Consider the following 23,552-nt stretch of genomic DNA (forward strand, 5'->3'; position numbering starts at 1 on the left):
CTGCTTTTCTGTTTTCACTCAGCCATCACTTAGACTGTAACCTCATACAATAAAGATTTTTTTTTTCCGAGAGAGAGAGAAATTTACATTGAAGGCATTTGAAAGCCAGTTTTTGAAAGCTTTGGTAAATGTCAAACACAAGGAACTAGTTTATCTTCTCATCCCTTCACTGAAATGCATGAAAATATTTACAGCTTGAAGAAACCCCTTAATCAGAATGCCTACTAACTTGATATGGCAGATTTTTAAGGTTCACAAAGAACTTGTCTGACTTTATTGCAAGTAGTAAAACAAACAACATTTAATAGTGAAATTATTTTTGCTGGATTTTATCAATAGAATGTGAGTTTTGTGTATAATAAATAAAACTAAAGGCTAGCACGCTTGAGGTGCTTTATGAAAAATAATAAATACTGATGTTCTGTAAATAGTATAGTATTTTCACTACCAATACCAGTGCTTTCTAGTATTTTTTCATCTTATTTATTTATTTAAGGGTACAACTTATAAATTGGAAGATGATATTAAGTACCTTTTCTACTTGCTAAGCTAATAAGAATTAATTAATTACTGGAGATGAATGAACTTTTTTTCCTCTTTGTTTACTTAGAATTTCTCATGTTCCTGTTCAAACATATCTTTTGATATATTTGAGAACTTTTGATAGAACAATGTTAAAAATCTCTTTGTTTAACATGGTTTTATCAGGCAATATGTTTTGATATTAAAAAGCTCATCTATGATATTTCAATATAAAAATTTTGATTATTCCTGTTTTTGCCTATGTGTATATGTTTGTGTGTCTATATGCTCATATATAAAATAATTCACAAAAGCATGTTTTAATGTTTGGGTGGCATGGCATTAGAATTAGGTTTGATTGATTTGGTAGCCTTGAAGATAATAAATAGCTGTATGAACATATTCATCTGTCAGGGAATGCCAACAAGCACCTTGTGGCAAGACATAGAAGCCAGTAATCTCAATTTTGATGAGGTTTTTATCTCATCGAAGCAGCTCGCTAAAACCTACGCTTTGATGTACTAGTTCTTGTGCTCCTTGACATAGCAGAAAAATATAAGACACAGAGATATCTTGTTGTCATTTTGAATACATATAACCTTTACTTCATTTTGTCAGGCCAGACAGCACACACTTGTCAGATGGGATTGCAACAACTTTATTATGAAACATATACTGGATATTTTGAGCTTAGATAAAATCACATTTATAATTAAGTGTATGTCAGAGTGAAGTTTCATATTGCCTCAACAATAAATAACATTTGATATTTATCAGGGCATCATACAGTAACCTAAAATGACAATAGAAGATTGAGTTATCTGCTCTTTGAAGAATATGTTGAGGTATAAGATCTGTCAGAACTCTAGACAAAATGAGAAAATTCAATTAACTTCCAGCTTCTGTTAGCAAATAAGATTTAGAATATTAACTAAATTCCCTAAAGGAACAGCCTTAAGTCAATCTTATTTTCTAGTAAGGAAACCAAGACATTTCTCTATAACATTTTTATTATACTTATTGTCTTCTGAAAAGCCTTAGAAATATGTTTGAAATTGGCAAGATAAAATCTGTAAGTAATTAAAATAAAAAAAATTAAATGTAATCATGTACCACTATGAATCTTAGATATACCTAAAGTAAGATGGTGCTTAAAGTATGAAACAGTTTTACATATTGATGTTGTAATAATGTTACATAAGCATCATATCATATTAGCATGCATCCCACTTAAAAGATGTGTGAAAGTTTTTTTACCATCTACTGCATTTTAAATTATAAATCAGTTTTATTTTATTAAACAATATTTAAATGTATATATTTTGTAAATATTTGATTATTTTGAGCGTGCCAATTATTGTTCACGGCAGGAAAAAAAGTGAATGAGTATTTTACCAGTCAAGTTCTCACTTTTACCTCTCAAACTTCAATTATATCATTACTGATAGAACTACTGGACTAAAGTTATATAGTGACACAGTGTGGGTGCATGTGGGTGTGTAGATGTGAGCATAAGGGTGTGTAAAGTTAACACTAGTGAATTTTGTCTTATGACTATGGCTATTATTGAAAGAGTCCAGTTTTTCCAGAATGATTGCTTCCAGTTAACATTCATTTTGCTAGTCTCTGTAACTGTTCAGGAAGAAAAATGAAAATTTAATTTTACTGTCCAATGAGCTGGTGAAATATTAACCTCATTACTGAGGCAGATCATTGGACTAATTGGTGCTTCCCTGTACATGAAGATAAATTGAAAAAATGAATTAACCCCTTAAAAGTAATGTAATTCCTGTCTTAAATAGGTGCCTTGCAGTAATAGTTTTACATACAGTAGATGAAGTACATAGTTAAAATCTTACCAAGTACTGCCATTTTCTGTAATAAAAACACTAATGTATAGAAGTATGCACACCTGAATTCATGAAATGCAATAAGATGTCTCCAGTAGAATGTTAGCTTAATTGCAACTGCTGGTATAATCAATATTATATAGTACTTTGTTTAGGTAGTATTAAATCTTCATTGAATTTGTTTTAAAATGGGAAACAATCAATTATTATGGAATGCATAAACTTAAGAACACCTAGTTCAAAATGAAGGATTTTATTCAGAAATGATCATTGGACACACACACATTAAATAACCAACACAATTTATTCAAAATAATTTGAGAATAATGTAGTTTTTTATGACATATCTCTGTAAGAAAACTGTGATATTGTTTTTTTTTAATCGCCACAGACACATTTGCCCTATTCAGACTTTTCAAACAGATCCCTACTAAAAGGAGTATTGAGAATTTGAATTCAGTCTCTTTTTGAGAATAAAGTAGATAAATGTATAATTCTGTACAAAGAGAACAAAAGTATTAGAAGATAGAAACTAAAGTTAACAGTGTTTCGATAATGGAATCTTTTTCACAATCAGTCTGTAACGGAAACGGCAATAATTATTGAAATTCCTTGAGAGATGGATTTTGAAAGCAACATCATCAAATAATTATTTCTAGCTTTGTTTTCAGTTTCCAGTATTTCTGATAGATTTTTTTAATCCCGTTTCACTTTATCCAACTGTTTTTACCTGTACGTAACTTGTGGTGTTTTTTGCATGTTTTAACATATGGAGATTAAGGAAATAGACATTTAATTTCAAAGGTAATGGAGATCCACTTTAAGATCCATAATTGTAAAAGTACTGAACTTGTGAACTATTAAGATCTTGTTTTGTAGATCTTAGTGAGACTTAAAAGTCAAGCTAAGTCTGTCTGGTACAGTGTTGTAGCTTTCTATGTGCAATATTGAATAAGAAATTACAGAGTATAAAGTATTGTATAAGGTATTAATTGGCAAATAATTTATAATCTAAAAAGAGGCCATATTTTAAGACATAAGCATGAAGAGGCAGAGTTAAGTGTTTTCATTGTAATTCTGCATTTCCTCACTTTTGATGACTTAATTTCTAAACCTTAACTTAGCATTAATGCTCTTATATTCCCCGGGAGTATGTAATGGAGGGATCAACACAGCCAGTGCAAGTAAGGAGTTTAAAAATGGATGTTGTGTTTCTATTTAGACTTTATATTTCTGTGAATGGTAAGGTGCTTCTTATTTACGGTACTTAGAAATGCTGAGTTTAGTGAGAACAAAGGTGACTAAGATGTAGGTAGAAAGGAGAATTCAGATATATGAAAATCAGTCCTAAGCAACTTGTAGGCACTTCCTAAATTATTCTATTTACTATTCACTATTTTTTTAAAAATTTTTAGTCACAGTGTGCTCAATATGCTGCTGATAGAAGAGAGGAGGAAAAGATGTGTGACCACCTTATAAGTGCTGCTAAACATCGCGATCATGTTACTGCCAATCAGCTGAAACAGAAGATACTGAATATCCTAACAAACAAACATGGTGCTTGGGGCGCAGTTTCTCACAGGTAAGCTGTAATCATAAATCTGTAATTATAAACATTTGTTTCAAAATTTAAAATGAATCAGCCATTTCTGTACAATTGAAAATTGGATGTGCTGATGGTGGGAATCATTTCAAGAGAACTTTTGTCGTCTTTATATCTCTCTTTTTTTCCCTCAAAAGTCTTCCTGTGTGGAGATTCCTCTTCTAGTACATGATGTGCAGATGCAATGTTCTCCATAGCCCATCAACACAATATTTTATTAAAATTTGTTTTAGATCATTTGTAGATACTTATGCTTGTTGATCATCATGTAGCACTATTATTTGTATTCCAACAGGGCCTAGAGGCCCCAACAAGGATCGGGGCCCCTTTTGGGCTAGTTGCTGTATGAACAGGCTGTGAGAGACAGTCCCAGTCCCAAAGACATTACAATGTAAATAGAAAAGAGAGATGAAGGGTGGGAGGAGGCATAGAGAGGCAAAATGACTTGTTTAAGATCACACGGAAGGTCAGTGGTAGAACAAGGAATAGAACCCAGCTCACCTGACTAGTGCCCTATCTACTAAACTATTTCTGTATAAATAATCAGTATATACTTTGATACAATACACTGGTAAATCTTTATCCTCACAGACAAACAAGGTCAATACCTAGTGTGTGCAACCAAACTCTGCGTGCACAAGTCAAATATTTGCACATGTGTACCCAAGCATATCTCATGCCCAAGTTGGGCATGAGAAAAGTGTGTGCTCCCTTCTGCAGACATATTTTGAAAATTTGGTTCAAAATATAATAGTACAAAATATAATAGTACTAAACTGTACTTTAATTGACAATACAGTAAATGAGGTTCTAATATATGTTCTAGGGAATTAGAGTTAAGCCTCATTAGAATAGGTGTATAATGAATATTATATGTCCATAAATATTAAGGTATCTCATAAATACTGTGTATATTGTTCTCACCCTATTGTCACTATGTTTGCATGTGTATCATTTATTTTCAAGTATGTAATGGAGGAATCAACACAACCAGTGCAAGTAAGAAGTGTAAAAACAGATGTTGCATTTCTATTTAGACTTAATATTTCTGTGAATGGGAAGGTGCTTCCTATTTAACTAAAAATGCAGATTTCAGTGAGAACAACATACAGTAGTTTATATTTTTTTTTAAAAGTTAGGTGTAATTTTGGGCTCATCGACCTTAAGTGTCCCTGCTTAAAATCCCTGCTCAAAATGAGGTGGGTTTCAGTTCTGTTGTGTTCTGTGAAAACCAGCTCAAGTTGATGATGTTATAAATCTGAGCTGCTGTTTGCACAGCTGTAGGCCACCATCTCCACAAGCCATGAGCCAGTTGTCTTCTTGGAAGTGATAGGTGATCTACCATTTCCCGCTGGGGCCAAATAGCTTCTCTCCTGGGTTTTGGGGGGAGACATGGTTGCTCCCCTAATCTACAGTTTTAGCCTTACCAGGTAAGGGCCACTGCCCCTCCCTCAAATCCATAATAGTCACTGGGGAACTAGGACATCTCCCAGTCTGGCAGCAGATACGGGGAAAATGTTCAACTGCCAGTGCTAGTGTAGTGACTGCAGGGGCATAGAACTCTCCATAAACCTTTACATGGTAGCAAGGGACCCCACAAATATAATCCCTAGCTGCCACAGGCTGACTGGCATGCCAGGTAATTCCTAACACACAGTTGCTAGGGAATACTCAGGGGTTCCTTAGCTACCATAATATGGTTCATGAGATGTCTAGACCTGTGTTGTCAGGGTAGCATTTCTAATGGCAAAAGCTTTTTCCCAGTTCCCAATGCAGAATGAAAAACTTATTTCCTGAAGATCTTTTGTATTTGAAAGAGGCCCTGACACTACACATAGGGAGTAGCCAATTGTCCCAAGAAGGAGCATGTGAAAGAAACCTGTCCACTGGTTCCACAAAATAAAACTTATGTAAGATCCAAGAGGTTTGGCATCTAGATGGGTAAGGAAGTGCTTTTAAGAAGTGGGTATGATTCCTGGAAGCTTGGATTCTCTAGAACCAAGCTAGCCTCATGTTTAGTATATATAATACATGTCCAAAGACTATTTTAAAGGTCTTTAGCACAAATGTTTTTGGTATGAAAAGTAAGATCTGGTTTCATGGTGTGTGTCACAGGTGTAGAATAGATACAAGTTGTATTGTGTTTGGGATCCAATATAATAAATTCTTCTTACCTTACATCTTCCCAGTTTTTGTACCCCTGCATATGCTGCCTTTGGAGAAAGCAACTACCAATGGTTGATATGCTTACTCTTGGGATGCCATACTGTTAGCTGTCTGGTTTTTTGGTAATGGAACACAGAATGAGGTTGAATACTGGAAGCAGCATGAGGGAAAATGTGAGCAATGAATGACTACTGTCTTAGGATTCAGAAAGGGCAGACAAGATTTCCAAAGAATAGGATAAGAAAAGGCTAGACAAATTGCTTTTGAAGTTTGATGCTTCACGGTTGAGTGAACTTTTATAGTATTTACAAAGTATGAATTTTGAATATATTAACATAATCTATCTTTAAAAGGTCTGAAAAACAAGAATAAGTATGGATAAACTCAATAATATGCCACATAAAATATTTCAGTTATGCTAATTGTACTCTACAGAGAGTAGACAATGATTAGCCTTAAAAGTAGCCATAAAATCAGAAGTGAATTGCAGTTCAGATTACCTTTTGCATAGCTTCTTACTGTAGGCAACTTACATTAGTAAGCATTTACTTAACTACTCCACGAGAGAGAATAAGTTCCCACAAGCATGGGTAAGGATTATGTAACCTAGCACTGCTGGTCTGAGAACTAATTTGTTCAACAATACCTTTCTGCTTTACCTATATGAGAGAAATAATATATATTTTGGAAATCATTTATATTATATTGTTTTTAGCCTTTTAAAGGCTGTAAGTAATATTTAACTATCAATTTTATCTTTTTCCACTTCACAGATAGATGTTTTTCACTCCAGTTTTAGTACAGACAAAATGATTTTGTTTCCTTCCTTACTGGTATATTGACAAACTCCATTGTATCAAAGGGAAAGTATAGCAGGGTCATGAATAAATAGCATTTGTTTGGTTTTTTTCCTTTAAATTTCCCTGCCACAAAATAGTAGACTTTTTTAAGAAGAGTCTATTCAATGTTTTCTTACACCTTCTATTTGTTGCTTTTAAAAAAAAGTTACTGCTTTTCCTCAGGTGTGGTGACTTTACTTTCAGGTATGTTCATCATGGCGGATCCAGAGCATGTGAAGAAGTCTAGGTTCAAGTTATAGTCTAAATGTTGATGTTAAATATCCATCACAGGTGTTTTGTAAGTAGCTGTTTGATGTTCTCAGGGGGGGTTGCAATAATGAGAAAGTAGTCATTTAAAAAAAAAGTTTGGTTTGATGGATCCTTCTAAAATCAATTGCTTGAAGCTGACCTCTACCTAGATTTAACAGACTTTATTAAATAATACACACACAAACTGGATTTAGGCTTTTTTCTGTTTACAACCAGCTTTCGTAATCTTGGATACAAGAAACATATTAATCATTAATGCTGTAAGGCAGGACTGTCAAACTTGTTCTGTAGTGAGGGCCACATTACCTTTTCACTTCGGAGCTATAGGAGTAGAGCATTCCCTGACAAGACGCTAATTTTACAGTCCTCTCTGGCTGCAGAATGTGCCTCTCTAGAGACCAGAGTTAAATAAAGCAAATAAAGACAATTACTGCATTTTGTAGAACCTCTCTTCTTCAGTCCATTAATGCAGCACTGGGGCTGTTCATCCTCCCAAGTCTATTCTCTTTCTCACACCCACCCACTCACCTTCTTTTCTCTGCTCATTAGCATCCTCTCCCACTTTCTCAACCTCCCTGTTCCCCACTTTTCTCTCATCCTCCCTCTTCCCCTGGGGCATTCCCCTCTGAGTGCTTGTTCATTGGAAGGGGAAGGGCTGAGGGAGGGAAGCACTTCTCTGAACCTGTGCGATTGGCAACTACAGAAGCAGGAGGAAGATGGTTTAAAGATGCCTCCTCTGAGCCAGATATTGATGGCTCACAGCAAGAGGGACTGGAACACAAAGAGAAGGCAGGGGATTGTCAGTGAAGGAGCCTCCCTTAAACTCAGGCTCTGGGGCATTCTGGAACTGTCACCACCTGTGTGGCTGTTACCAACGGGAAAGACAGGAACACTGAAGTGCCTGTGCCTAACCCTGCTCAAGCTCTCTCCTAAACTCCACCTACTTGAGCTGCAGCTCCTTCCCAGCCCTTCTAACTTAAGCAGGGAGCCAGATATGGTCCTGATCCATTTCTTAATTGCAGAGGGAGCTGCAGACCAGAAGAAAAGGTTCTGGAGCCAGATCCAGCCCTCTTGAATCTCTTGGCTTTTATGGAACATATGATGCTACAGATTTTTCAGATAATTCAGCAACTACTCCAGTGACATTTTGGGTGGCATAACTTGGACCTAACCCTAGAGACTCAAGCCAAGAACTTGAGGTCTTTTTGAGGAAAGATCCAAATTTTTAGTTCCAGGACGGAATCTATCATAGCAAAACATAAAGACACACTTTTTCTCCTTTTCACCTTTCATCTAGCTTAATGGGACTGGCTCATTCTTGTCATAAAAATATGAGATCAGCTTATATCCCTTGGGCGTCAGACACTGCAGTTCCAGTATTTCTTCGTTTATTTCTAGCTTCCTTCCAGAATGCTTTTTCCTTCATTCTGAACATCTTCTGAATTTTTGGTAGTTACCTAAAGACAATATCTAATTTTTTTAGGGTTTTCTTTCTCTAATTGCAGGGACATTTTAACACGTCTCCCTGTTTCAGCTAAATACTTTAGTTGTCACCAGATTGTGCCTCAGGACATTTGGTCTACTAGTATCATACTTTTCCATGTCTCCTTTTGATATGCCTGCTTCATTTGGTGCTGTAGTACATGTAACCCATCTCTGGAACATCAGATACTTTTATTCCTTAGGAATTCTTTTGTTTTAAAAGATCCCTCTGTAAACAGTTAGTGAACTTCCTGTTTTGAGGGATATGTCATTTTTCTGCATTAGGCCAAAGTCTTCTGCTGATGCTGAATATGGATATCTCAGGCCTAGATTTGATGAGGACCTTTAGGTTCACAGTCTTCAGATTGCTTATTGCTCAAGATATTCATCTTTGCAGGCTTAATCTATAGGTCGTCACATTGGTACTGGCTGCTGTTTACACACAGAACTTATACCACCTGCCCCTTAACTAACAGACAACTCAATGGGTAGGTTTTAATTCATCTGACAAAAGTATTGCTCTATCCTGCGTTATTTGCACAAAGATTATTCATCTTTTGGATTGGAGATATTCAACACCATGAGTGTTGTTCTTCTAGACAGCCTTTGCTGTTGTCAGTGGTGTAGAGTTGTGCTCTAGACCCCAGGTGTTCGTCACTGAATAAAGAGGGCTTTCTTTCAATTTCCCAGCTGCCTCTGCATTGAAGGCTTCAGCAGCAACCATTCTCCAGACTTCCAGTCTGGGAAACTAAGCAATTTAAAGATACAGTTTCCAATACCACATCATCCTTTCTAGCCCAAAACTTAGTAATAACAATGTAACACCGACAGACCCCAGTCAGCGGGTGGGATTGAACCTGGGACCTCTGAAGCTCAATGCATGAACTAAAAGCCACATGGCTCTTAGCTAGGGCTGTAGCCAACTCATTAATCTCTAAGTAGTCTCGGTGCCACTAGAGGGGAGACTGAGCACCACACCCAGGAGGTGTGTGGGTTACAACACTTAAAATTAATATAACACAAAATTCCAAGTATTTATAATCAACTTGCTAACAATGTTCAGTTATTCTCAGAGCTGCCTTGTACTGTCACTTGGACTTGTGGTTCTCCCTTGAATATCAATACTGCTGTTGTCAGGAAGTGGTGAATCAATTTCTTCAGGCAGTGTTATGTCCTGGGTCTTGGTTGTCTTAACCTCTTGTGGTTGTTGCCTAACTGAGGCTTTCTCAGGCAGCACGACAAACTCAGTGTCCCTTATTGCACTCACTTTCTCGAACTTCCAAAAGGATCACCTGTTCCTGCATGATATATGTTCATCTGGGGTGAAAGCCTCATAAGACTGGGGAAACTTCATGGGATACCACTATTTACAATCATTGATTTCCATCATAGATGCACACTGCATCATGTTCATGAACTGAGAGCAGATCCTGGGACCTTACTGCTTTTTTATTTTAGCTGTGTCTATCTCTTTATACTTCTGCAAATCCCCAGTTCTGCTAACATCAGCATCTACCATTACAGGCATTCTAGTTCTTAGTTTTCTGTTAAACAAAATGTCTGCAGTTAAGAAACTATGTTTCAAACCAGATGCTGCACTGTAATTTAACAGGGCTAAATACAGATCAGAGTGACTCTTCAGTCTTTTTCAGTAGTTATTATTTTAACACCGTTTTCCACCAACCCATTGGCTTGGAGATAATTGGGACTAGCAGTTACAAGTCTAAACTCAAACATCACCGCAAACTGCTTGAACTCATGCCCACCAGACTGCAGCCCATTGTCAGACATCAATACATCTGGTATACTATGTCTTGCAGAAATAAATTTGACATGCACAATCACTTTTAGTTTAGTTGTATTGTTCTTTAGTAAGGCTGCGACAGGGAAGTGAGTACATAGGTTTTTTTTCATATGCCACTAATAAGGGCTCTTTGACTCGGGCTATATTTTTGTCAAATGTGACAAGCCATTACAGCTTCCTCCATGTCGCTGTTCATTTAAAGCCAGTATAAAACATATCCAGCCCTTCGCTTAGATTTTTCAGTCCCTAAATGACCTTCATGTTTCTGTTGCACAGCTTCTCTGCTCATTCATTACTCATGGTCTGATGCCCCCCACCTGTGGAATTTGGAGGTGATCCAGTGTTGTTGCTGGAGGCTCTGGAACTACGTTTTGCCCATCAGCTCAGGCCACCAGATTTTCTGCCTCGGGCAGTGGAACAAGTTGGCAGTTTGGTTTCTCTCAAACATTTTGTTTTAAAACCTTTATTTTTATTCATTTTTGTGTAGTTATGTCATACAATTCTCTTCCTCCTCCATCACCCCCTTCCCCTAGATTGGGTAAATAGCAGGTTAGTGCTTTCAACTACCTGGATCTTCCACTCTCATGATCTTCCCTGCTAGAAGACTCTGCCCCCCTAAGGCATAATAGAGCTGTCCTGCAGACACCTGGGTTAAATCAAAGTGTGATCCCTATGTGAAGTAGCAATTACAGGCTCTACAGAGGGTGAATTATGCCAGGCCTTTGCCAGCCAGCCAACCCTCGCATTGCTAGAGCCCAGGGCTCAGAGTCAGACTGGCATGTTGGGTATCCTCCCGCCCCAAGGAGCCAAGACTCCATCAGCAAAACACCCAATCAGGAGCTTCTGAGCTTTTGAGGAGAGTATAAGGATGAGGAGGAAGCTATCCAGCCAGCTCAGGTGGTATGTCCTGTACCAGACCTGGGCTGGATGGGGAAAAACCCGGAAAGGTTTCAGTCTCCTCCCCCACACCAGAATACTGAAGTGGGTACTCTGCTCCCTTCACTGAGAAGTAGGATTCCTACACAGCTCCCTTCCTTTCATTATGAATCAGGGAACTCTCATGATACTCAGGGATAAACTGCAAATCCCAGAGACTCCCAAAAAGGCAAAAGCAAGAGTGTCCTTCGCAAAGCAGCAATTAATATTATTAATGAACAAGTGGAGTGAAAATCAGGGGTTAAACCTCTTCTCCTTTGTCCGCTCTCCCCGAAGGAGTGTTTGTTGGGGCTTTTCTCCTACACACAGTTTCTCTTGATACAGTCAGTATCATGCTTACCACCTTTCTCCCAACTCTGTAGTGTGTCTGTGCATGCAGAGAAGCCTGTTCCTCCTCCACAACCTGGCCTCAGACTGCAGTCTACTGAAAATTGTGGCTGGCTGGCTTTCAGCCCAAGGACCCCTCTCTGCCAGGGAAGGGGACTCAGATTTCAGACAGCAGCTGAATGAGAATTGTGTTTTCTGATCATCAGCCATAAAATCTTGCTCTGCCAGGGAAAGGGGCTCAGACTCTGAAAGTCAGAATTGAGTCTCTCTCTCTCCACCCATCCCCCACTCCACAGGCTGGCTCCACATTAAAGCCATAGGAGCACTTCAGGCTGTCTGTGATCAGGAGAGAGGCACAGGAGGATTTCACTCCCCATGAAGCTGCACCTTTATGGGATTACAGGACAAAGTGAAAAATCCATTTCCATGTTCAAAATCATCCTGATTTCTGGAGTAAAGCCCTGAGAGGTACTGGGTTGCGCCTTCATAGAATATTAGGGTTGGAAGAGACCTCAGGAGGCCATCTAGTCCAATCCCCTGCTCAAAGCAGGACCATCACCAACTAAATCATTCCAGGCAGGGCTTTGTCAAGCCGGGCCTTTAAAACCTTCAAGGATGGAGATTCCACCACCTCCCTAGGTAACCCATTCCAGTGCTTCAGCACCCTCCTAGTGAAATAGTGTTTCCTGATATCCAACCTAGATCTCCCCCACTGAAACTTGAGACTACTGCTTCTTGTTCGGTCATCTGCCACCACAAAGAACAGCCTAGCTCCAGCCTGTTTGGAACCCCCCTTCAGGCAGTTGAAGGCTGCTATCAAATCCCCCCTCACTCTTCTCTTCTGCAGACTGAATAACCCCAGTTCCCTCAGCCTCTCCTCATAAGTCATGCGCCCCAGCTCCCTAATCATTTTTGTTGCCCTCTGCTGGAGTCTCTCCAATTTGTCCACATCCCTTCTTTAGTGGGGGGACCAAAACTGGACGAAGTACTCCAGGTGTGGCCTCACCAGTGCCGAATAGAGGGGAATAATCATTTCCCTCAATCTGCTGGCAATGCTCCTACTAATACAGCTCAATATGCCGTTGGCCTTCTTGGCAACAAGGGCACACTGCTGACTCATATCCAGCTTCTTGTCCACTGTAATCCCCAAGTCCTTTTTTGCAGGACTTTTGCTTAGCCAGTTGGGCCCCAGCCTGTAGCGGTGCCTGGGATTCTTCCTTCCTAAGTGCAGGACTGTGCACTTGTCCTTGTTGAACCTCATCAGATTTATTTTGGCCCAATCCTCCAATTTGTCTAGGTCCCTCTGGACCCTATCCCTACCCTCCAGCATATCTACCACTCCTCCCAGTTTAGTGTCATCTGCAAACTTGCTGAGGATGCAATTCATCCCGTCATCCAGATCATAAATAAAGATGTTGAACAAAACCAGTACTTAGTTGAGTCCTAGACAGCCTCAAAGAGCAGGTAGGCAGCCTTTCAGGCTCCTGGGGACATCTAGCGAGCTACTTCCATGGTCAAGGTATGTGTTGCAGTACCTCTCTTCTGTTCTGTGGTCCCTGTGCCAGGATGAATAGTGGAGTACTTCCCCCTTGTAAACAGCCATGAATCGCACACGCACAGACAAAAGTCCACCACCACCTACAAGTCTTTTCAAGGACAGGATATCAGTCGGTGGCTTCTAAGGAACTCAATATTAATAAAATATTTTCCTCTTCAAGTACTAATAGGTACATGGTTTCCTGTTGATGCCTCCTTTGAGGGTGTCATAAGATCCAGATAAGGACATCTGATTAAACCAAATGTTAAACTTAAAAATTTTAATATAAAACAAAGATATGTCATAAATAATAATTTTAATATAAAACAAAGAAATGTCACACATTTTGGTTGATACAATGGAAAGCTAGGTGTCGTTCTTCAATAACATCCAATGCCCCTTTGTGGGCAGGTAGTTCCAACAACCTGCTGAAAGTCAACCCAACTTTCACTCTAGACCCTTGCATACTCACTATAGAAGCAAGCATACTTGGAAGACAAATTTCCAAAATCTCATCATACAAAATCATTTCAGTTCATTTCAACGCCTCTTTAAAAAAGAAGACAGAAACATGGCCATATGGGGTTGGACCAGTGGTCCATCAAGTCCAGAATCCTGTCTTATGATCATGACCAGTACCAGCTGTATCAGTGTAAGGTGCAAGAAACCATGTAGTGGACAATTATGGTACTCACAGAGGCACTCTCCTCCTACGTCCCATTAGGGGTTGGCTTATGATTGAGGCATGAGTGCTTATATCCTTTCTGAAACCAGGGCGTAACTAGAGGTCAAAGCTTCTCCATGGCAATGGAAATAATGTCCTGGGTAGAGAACAATCTGTGCCTTTCAAGACAGTTCACATAAAGGATACAGAAAAGAGGAAGAGTGATAGCTCAAGTTCTCTTGTAGTCCTCCACTGGTCCAGAAGGCACATTAGACTTGTTACGTAGCCAACACTGTACCTGCAGAAAACACCAAACCTCCTGAATCAGGGACTCCTTCATCCAGACTGGGAACATCTACAGTTAACAGTTGGGGTAACAGACGAGGAAGTATAGTTCAGCATGGATTCTTCATTAACCCTCACTGAACCAGGATGTTCCTTTCATTGGCTTGGTCACATTTATAGTTCTGGTGTGAGGGGAAACAGAAAGCTGTATGAGGCAGCGACTGCCTCTGTTTGTGCAGTGTTCAGCACAGTGGGGTCCTGACTTTTAGTTATGGTTGTGATACAAATATTATAATAATCCCAAAGTTCTGGTGATCTTAGCTACACTAGAGTTTCTCCAGGAGGATTGGTTGATGTCCTACAATTCAGCACCATAGAAATGTGGGTACCAGCCAAGACAGCATTTTCTAGCCCAGCACATTGGATCCTCCAATTTGAGTATCCGGTGCTAAGTTTAATTGCGTGGACAAATTAGACAAGCCAGGACTTTCTAATCACCTCCAAAGGACAAGTTTTGGAATTAGTTACCATATCCTTACAAGAATCACACTGCTTTTGTCATGAGAAAAAGGTTATTCTTATAACTCCAGAAACCTTTCTGTTCAAGGTAGGTTCTCTCTTCTACCATGGCAGGGAGATAGTTCTCCCATCATTTTGTTCTAACCCTTGGAAAGTTGTGGTATAAAAGGGCATGCCTAGAGTTCTAAAGATCTATCTCAAGCATGTGGAATATATATGCCAATAGTACTTTGTTCATCTTGTATCCAAAATGCCAAGGCCATAGGGCTTCAAAGCTGCTGCAAGAAAGATATTAAAATTCTGCATCAGCTGGCATGCTAAGCATCTTGGAAACAATTCACAGAAGTACCTGAGGCACTGAGGGGAAAAGTGTATGAGCCTCATCTGAGGAAGATTTATGAAGTAAGTTACCATTCCTCTGCAAGGACATCCTTTGGGAGGAAGATGCTCCTGGGTTGGTGCCCACGTAATTCCTTAGTTTTAGCTCTTGCTTTATATGGGGGAACTTCCATACCTGCCAATTATTCCACTATAATAATTAAACTTTGTTTATCCTTTCCCTCCCTACTTTTGGGATTTATTGCTGGCTACTTCCCATGAGTAACAAATGAGGAGAGAAGCTGTGCAATAGAAAGAGAAATTTCTTACCTGATGATTTTCTTTGTTAGCAACTTCTCTCTGATTTAAACCCACCTTGGTAGTTTAGCAAATAACAAAAAATACAAATTGAAAATTTTCTATAAAGGAAGATGAAGACATATATTTTCTTAAGGTTAATATAATACATCATATCAAAGTGTCTTAATGGTGATAATTTGTTGCTGGAGTGTTTCTGCTACTGTGTTAGAACTGTTCTGGTGGCTGGAACTTAAGTCATGGAGCCTCCAGGTACAACATTAGACAGCCTCCAAATACAGGTGGGGCACATTAGTCCATGGGTAATTAATTCCGAGAGAAGCTGCTAACAGAGAGGAAATTATCAAGTAAGACATTTCTCAATCCTATTCAACATATTTTTCCGTAATGCCTTAGGGACTGCAATCCTGGTGCTTTTAAACAAAATCCAATCTAGTATTGAGAATACTCCCCTGAATTGGTGATAGAGGCTGGGAACATGCTGTGCTGGCCACTCTGTGCTAATATCCTTAATCATTTTCTGTAGATTTTCATCCTGAACAGTTGCTCTGGCAATCACAGTTCACATTTCATCTGAGACTGGATAGGTCTTTCTAAATCAAATTGACATATACAGTGACTAGCACTGGACTTTGTTCCACTCTACCTTTGTCAAATGCTCTAGAGGGTATCTGCAGCCACCAAATATCTCTCAGGTTTGTATTAGATTTGCAAATCATATATTTGTAATTGAAAAAATAATCTCTGTATTCTCAGGGGGATGGTTGCCAGTCCCATTTGGCAATGATATAAGTGGTTTATGGTCAATTTCAGCTAACACTTGTCTTCCATAAACAAAGACATGAAACCTTTTACGCTCATGGAGTAAGGCCAAAGCTGCCTCCTCTCTTTGAGTTACTGAGACTACATTTTTTTGGTTAGTACCCATGACTCATAAGCCTCTGTTCTGCTGTTTTAACCATAAAGCTGTAAGAGGACTGTGCCAGTACCCTCCTTGGAGGCAACTGTGAACAACTTAGTTTTGCATTTTCCACTATAGTACCTCATGACGGCGGCCTGTTTAACTCCTTCAGTTTCTCAAAATCTTTATTAAGTTTAGCATCCCAAGTCCATTAGGTTGCTGGTTTAAGCAACTAGATCAAGCACAAATTTCCATACATAGTTCTTCATTCCATCTTTGTATCCCTTCCTTGTCTGTTGGGGCAGGCATGTTGATGACCGCCTCAACCTTATTGTGAAGTACCTGTACACCTTGCTGTATTAACTTCTCTCCCAGGTATGTTGTTTCCATTACACATAATTCATATTTTTGTTTGTTTCACTTTAGTCTAGCAGTTCTGGCTCTTTCCAAAGCTACCCAGAATCTTTGGTTATGCTCTTCTACGTTTTTCCCCCAGATCAAAACATCATCTACACAAACCCGTCTATCATCAAAAATCTTTTTTATTTTCCAGTGAAACCCTTTGGGTGCCAAATACAAGCCTGCAAAAACAGTGTCTCCCAAAGGGGGTGTTGAATGTGCACACGTGTGCACTGTTTTTCTAAGAGCACCTGCTGATGTATTCAGTGTAGAAGGTTATTTGGCATCAGGCATATTGATCCAAATTTCTTCCCTTGTAGCTAGTGGAAAACATTCCCTTTTTACACATTTATTTCTTTGGGGTTTATACATAAGTGAAGGTTTTAGTCTCTTTTTATACAATGACCAATGAGTGTGCCCACTCTGTTGCTTCTTCAGCTTGCTGTATGATTCCCAGAGCAATGAGCCTATCCGGCTCCTGTTTTAGCCTCTGCCTTAGAGTGAGGGAAACTTTCCTACGGGCATGTGCTGTGGAATAGTTGGGCTCTTTGATCTACATTCTGCTCTCTCTTGAGAGCTTCTCTGTCCCCTGAAAGATGTCCTCAAACTTTTCTTCAATTGTTTTGGTTTCCTGCCTCTCCAAAGGGTGTACCCTCTTGATGAGACCAAGGGCTTGGCCAAAATAAGGTGGTTACCTTCTGATTGTCTTCCTTTTCACTGTCATCCATTGCTTGCAGATAGAGTGAAGTGCTGTCTAAATCTCTTCGTTGTCTTCCCCATTTACAGAGTTTCAGTTTTGATGGCGCTTACAGCTGCTCCATTCTTCCACTCAGGTTATTTTCTTTCATTTCTATTTATTCCTTTACAGTATCTTCTTCACACCACACAATCTTTAATGCATTTCCTCTCACTGCCTAGTATTTGAAAGCAGATCAGTCCTTTTATTCCAAGACTGGCACAAAGAGATAAGCCTTACCAATATTCTCTCCTTCCAAGCTGTGAAAACAGTAGACCTACCGATCTCTGCCTTTACCTAAAACAACAACAAAAATCTAAAACTTTCTATAATTGACTTTATACAACTGACTACCAATATTTTTCGTGGTAGCACTAATTTGGGAATCTCAAGATTTACTCTGTGGCAAGATAGCTAGCTACAAGGCAGTTCTTTTCCCATCTGAACATGTGGAAGGTGGTAGATGAAGAAAAGAAATATTAGCCCTTGACAACTCCGAGTCAGGAAAAGTTTCTGAGATGTAAGGAAAAACTAAGTCCTCATACAGTATTTCAGAGTGACAAACAACTCTCTGCAACAGAAAGGCCAAGGTTCGTGCTTAACAAGTTAAGCAAGAACTCTGCTCCTCCTTCAGTCCAGCAACAGGGAGAAGCATGTGCAGCAGTCCAGCTTCCATCATATCAGCGAAGTTCTTCTGTCATTACTAGGACTTATCAAAGCCACCTTCCCCTTTCCATTACTGCCTCCTAATTTCTCTCCACTCTGGGACTTGGTGTGATTTGCTGGCATTCACACCAGGAGTTAAGTATCTTGCAACCATTTTTCTCACAGGTGCCCTCTTCTTTCTCCCTTTCCCCCCATAACAGAACTGGTGGAATCCAATCAGGAGGCCTGGAAAATAATGCATTTTTCCTTTGGTAGGCAAGCAACATACCTAGTGCATCCCTTTTGGGCAATCTAAGGCTTTAACCCAGGGTAGGATTGTTTAACAGACCAAGGTATTGAAGAAGGTAAGATGTCTGTCTGACAGGATTTAAAAAATTAACTTCACATATGTAGGTGATACCGGACCATTTCTCTATTTCTTCATTGTCTCTTTTGCCTTATCAGTTGCCACCCTGGTAAGCACTTTGTATGATACAGACAAGTCTCCCATATTCTCCATATCCTGTTCAGTAGCTGAGGGAAGGAATGTGAAAAACAAGAAGCATAAATTGGGGAAAATCTCAAAAAGAAGGTCTTAAAATTCTAAGGTGGCAACTTCTGCAGAAATGCAAATGCTTGCATTTATTCTGTGATTTTAAATGGATTTATCTGAACACTACATCGTCCTCATTGTTTAGCACATGAAAATATATAAAGCTTAAGAAATTTCACATTTGTAAGAGGTGCCTAGGGTTGTGGTAGCACTGTCACGTTCTATCATTCTTTCTTTATTTAGATGCTGATTACAGTATCCAAATGCAAAGCTACAGAAAATATTTTTCAAACAGTAACATCTGGCTCTTTGGCAGACTTCTCAGGCATTTGTGTTGGAATAATTGGAAACACCACATTATTAGACTGATGAGGATATCTTTCTGGGCTGCTTAGAGGCATTTTTTTTCTTACTCTTTGTACTTTTTTCGTTTTAGACATTTTTATAATTTATTATTTGTCTAATTGTGTTCTCCCTAAATAATTTGAGATCACTTGTTATGCTTTTCATTTTTATAAATGGGAATAGAATGAAAAGGGTAAGCTTAGCCAGGTTCATTTTGAATATTTTTATGTAGGAAGGTAGAATGGTCTAGAGGTTAAACCTAGCACTGAGATTCAGAAGATTCCCATCTCTGCCTCAGATTTCATATGACTTTAAGGAGGTCATTTTACTTGTTTGTGCCAGTTTCCTCTTTGATAAAACAGGTATACTGCTGTCTGTTTTACTTCTGAGGGGTACTGAGATTAAATCCTTCCCATCAATATAACACTTAAAGATATTTGGTTGGAAGATGCTGAAGTATGCAAAGTATTATTATTTTAAGTGGTATGTATAGATTTGAGTCCATGTACAGATTTAATTAGAGCAGCTATTTTTCTATGTGAATTTAATGTAAACTGTACAAGCTCGCTCTCTTGTCTGTTGTAGTATTATCTGTTCTCAAAGTGGCTTATAATATAAACAAATGTTGTTTACACACACGCGCGCGCGCACAAAATGTTTAAGGATAACTTAGACTGCAACCATCTCTTGATATTTGTGATCTTGAGTATATTGATATCTTTTGTCAATAATAAAGGCTGTTGGTAGGTTATAAAGCTCCATTGCCCGGGAGTGCTGTATTTTGAAGTCATGTGTCATGGATGCATTGTAGAGATAGAAGACTATTTATGTTTATGGCATTTTAAGTAACTCCGTAAAACCTTTTAGAATATACAGAAAGGGTTTGTTTACTGTCATCACTGCTCACTTAATCCTGTGACCTTGACATGATAGTATTCCCATAAAGCTCCCTGCGGGTAGTTCAATAAAATAGATGAACATCAGAATCTAATGGTGGTTGCAGCTTCAGGAATAAACTGCCTTATGCCAAAAATAGGGCTTATGCATTCAATATTCTAAAACATTGCTATGTAACAAATATCTAATTGGTTGGATTATTAGGAAAACCAGAAGAAGACACACAGGAATATGCACATTATTGGTGAATTTGAGACTATAAACAATCAGTTTTTAAAAGTGCTTTATGTATACTTATACCAATAGGCTGATGTAAAAAAAAAATTTTTCTTAGCGATAATTTCCAATAGTAAACTATTTCATTTTTCTTTCATTATATAGCACATGCATATTTATTATTTTTAAGAGTCTAGCAACTATTTTTTCCCCATTAACTCCTCTCAAATTTGGGAGGAGAAGGGATTTTGGTGTTTTTTGTTTGCTTGCTTGCTTGCTTTGTTGTTGTGGGGCTTTTTCTAAATCTATTACCCTGAAGTCTAGCAAAGATTAATTTTAAGATGAGTAGAATCCCTTTTAAAAGATTTATCAAAAATCAAGTTTGTTCTGAGGATGGGGAACAGAAAAAAAATTATATATGGAGGAAGCAAAATAATCTGAAGTGAATTTTCTTAAGCCCAATCTACAGCAATCTGCTTCAGAATTTATTGAAGTATTTGAGGCAATGGCTACACTACCACTTATGTTGCACAGGGAGGTGAATATTCCACCCCCCTGAGCAACATAAATTACACTGGAATAAGCGCTAGTATGCACAGTGTTATGTTGGTGGGAGAGCTACCACTGCTTATTGGGGGTCGATTAATTATGTTGAGTGGGGAGCTCTTTCCCCTCAGCATAGAGCAGCTACACACGAGATCTTATGGTAGCGCCACCAGGGCTCAATTTGTAATGAAACAGGTGCCCAGGACTCAAGCTATTTTTTTACTTTCATAACTGACGTGGCAGCCCCAAAGGTGCTGGGGCTATAAACTGCCAAGCCTACCAGTGCTGGGGCTCAGCCCTGGTACAAATTAATTACGTGGTGCAGCTGCATCAGTACATTTGCGCCGCTGTGAGCTCTCAGATGTAGACATAGGGACTCTGTATAGGTGAATCCCTTTGCTATATTAGGGCCATAATTTGTACCCACAGTGACTCATATATTATAGTGTTGCCCCTTTTTGACCTGAGCAGCTAGTCAAAGTTCAGGGCTCTGGGGATGTTCCAGTTAGGAGGAGAAATTGGTGGACATGTCTTTCTTTGATGCAGTCTTGTTTATTTACAAGGTTTGTACAAAATCCTGCTTCTCTCGACTAAGGAAGAACCAAAACCAAGAGGAGCAGTTTCTTAGCTTGCAGCCCCAAGCCTCTTTAGCTGATAGACCCAAAAGTTCTCTCTCTAGCTTTTTCCAGGGTCACACTGTGTTCACCAGCTTCTGCTTGACTTTGTTGCTTTTTGCCTCTCCCTTTGTGTGTTCTCTCACACACCCTCACAAATCCCTGGTCACAATATCCCCCCTGCCTACATGGTACTAGTTTCTGGGCAGATTCTATTAGGCTTTGTTTTAGGTGAGGCCCCTTAACTGTCTTAAATAAAGGGCATGTTCTGTTCAAATCAGTTTGAATGATGTTTTAACTCAGCCCATAATGAGGTATCACCCAGCTTTGCTCATCATCCCAATGAGGCCTAAAATTGGAAAACACAATACCTGTCCCAAACTGAAAAAAGGTAATTTAATGGATTACAAATTATATAAACATAACTATTTATGTATATACAGTGTCTTTTGTCAGAAATAAAAGAAAAGGAGTACTTGTGGCACCTTAGAGACTAACCAATTTATTTGAGCATAAGCTTTCGTGAGCTACAGCTCACTTGATCGGATGCATTCAGTGGAAAATACAGTGAGGAGATTTATATACACACAGAATATGAAAAAATGGATGTTATCATACACACTGTAAGGAGAGTGATCACTTAAGATGAGCTATTATGAGTGGGGGGGGGGGGGAAGAAAACCTTTTGTAGTGATAATCAAGGTGGACCATTTCCAGCAGTTAACAAGAACCTCTGAGGAACAGGGTGGGGGGAGGGGGGGAAGAGAATAAACATGGGGAAATAGTTTTACTTTGTGTAATGACTCATCCACTCCCAGTCTCTATTCAGCCTAAGTTAATTGTATCCAGTTTGCAAATTAATTCCAATTCAGCAGTCTCTCGTTGGAGTCTGTTTTTGAAGTCTCTTTGTTGTAATATTGCGTTGAGTCTCTTTGTTGTAATATTGTGACTTTTAGGTCAGAGATCGAGTGACCAGAGAGATTGAAGTGTTCTCCGACTGGTTTATGAATGTTATAATTCTTGATGTCTGATTTGTGTCCATTGATTCTTTTACGTAGAGACTGTCCAGTTTGACCAATGTACATGGCAGAGGGCCATTGCTGGCACATGATGGCATATATCACATTGGTAGATGTGCAGGTGAACGAGCCTCTGATAGTGTGGCTAATGTGATTAGGCCCTATGATGGTGTCCCCTGAATAGATATGTGGACACAGTTGGCAACGGGCTTTGTTGCAAGGATAGGTTCCTGGGTTAGTGGTTCTGTTGTGTGGTGTGTGGTTGCTGGTGAGTATTTGCTTCAGGTTGGGGGGCTGTCTGTAAGCAAGGACTGGCCTGTCTCCCAAGATTTGTGAGAGTGATGGGTCGTCCTCAGGATAGGTTGTAGATCCTTGATGATGGAGAGGTTTTAGTTGGGGACTGAAGGTGATGGCTAGTGGCGTTCTGTTATTTTATTTGTTGGGCCTGTCCTGTAGTAGGTGACTTCTGGGTACTCTTCTGGCTCTGTCAATCTGTTTCTTCACTTCCGCAGGTGGGTATTGTAGTTGTAAGAATGCGTGGAGCAAATGTTGGAGCAAATGCGGTTGTATCGTAGAGCTTGGCTGTAGACAATGGATCATGTGGTATGGTCAGGCTGAAAGCTGGAGGCATGTAGGTAGGAATAGCGGTCAGTAGGTTTCCGGTATAGGGTGGTGTTTATGTGACCATCGCTTATTAGCACCGTAGTGTCCAGGAAGTGGATCTCTTGTGTGGACTGGTCCAGGCTGAGGTTGATGGGGGGATGGAAATTGTTGAAATCATGGTGGAATTCCTCAAGGGCTTCTTTTCATGGGTCCAGATGATGATGATGTCATTAATATAGTGCAAGTAGAGTAGGGGCATTAGGGGACGAGAGCTGAGGAAGTGTTGTTCTAAGTCAGCCATAAAAATGTTGGCATGCTGTGGGGCCATGCGGGTACCCATAGCAGTGCCGCTGATTTGAAGGTATACATTCTCCCCAAATATGAAATAGTTATGGGTGAGGACAAAGTTCAGCCACCAGGTTTGCCGTGACATTATCGGGGATACTGTTCCTGATGGGTTGTAGTCCATCTTTGTGTAGAATGTTGGTGTAGAGGTCTTCTACATCCACAGTGGCCAGGATGGTGTTTTCAGGAAGATCACCGATGGATTGTAGTTTCCTCAGGAAGTCAGTGGTGTCTCGAAGATAGCTGGGAGTGCTGGTAGCGTAGGGCCTGAGGAGGGAGTCTACATAGCCAGA

At 39.4% G+C, this 23,552-nt stretch overlaps 1 protein-coding gene across 6 annotated transcripts in view; it reads left to right on the top strand.

Annotated features, from left to right (window-relative positions):
• The window catches only part of NBEA (neurobeachin), an 844,329-nt gene that overhangs the window by 471,898 nt on the left and 348,879 nt on the right, over positions 1-23,552 (top strand). For all 6 annotated transcript variants that reach the window (XM_074959554.1, XM_074959563.1, XM_074959572.1 and 3 more), the window contains one exon: positions 3,788-3,954. In XM_074959554.1, the coding sequence (XP_074815655.1) occupies positions 3,788-3,954 (167 nt within the window). The remainder of the gene's footprint in view (positions 1-3,787; positions 3,955-23,552) is intronic.

This window comes from Natator depressus, chromosome 1 (assembly GCF_965152275.1).
Source record: "Natator depressus isolate rNatDep1 chromosome 1, rNatDep2.hap1, whole genome shotgun sequence".
Classification (NCBI taxonomy): Eukaryota; Metazoa; Chordata; order Testudines; family Cheloniidae; genus Natator; species Natator depressus.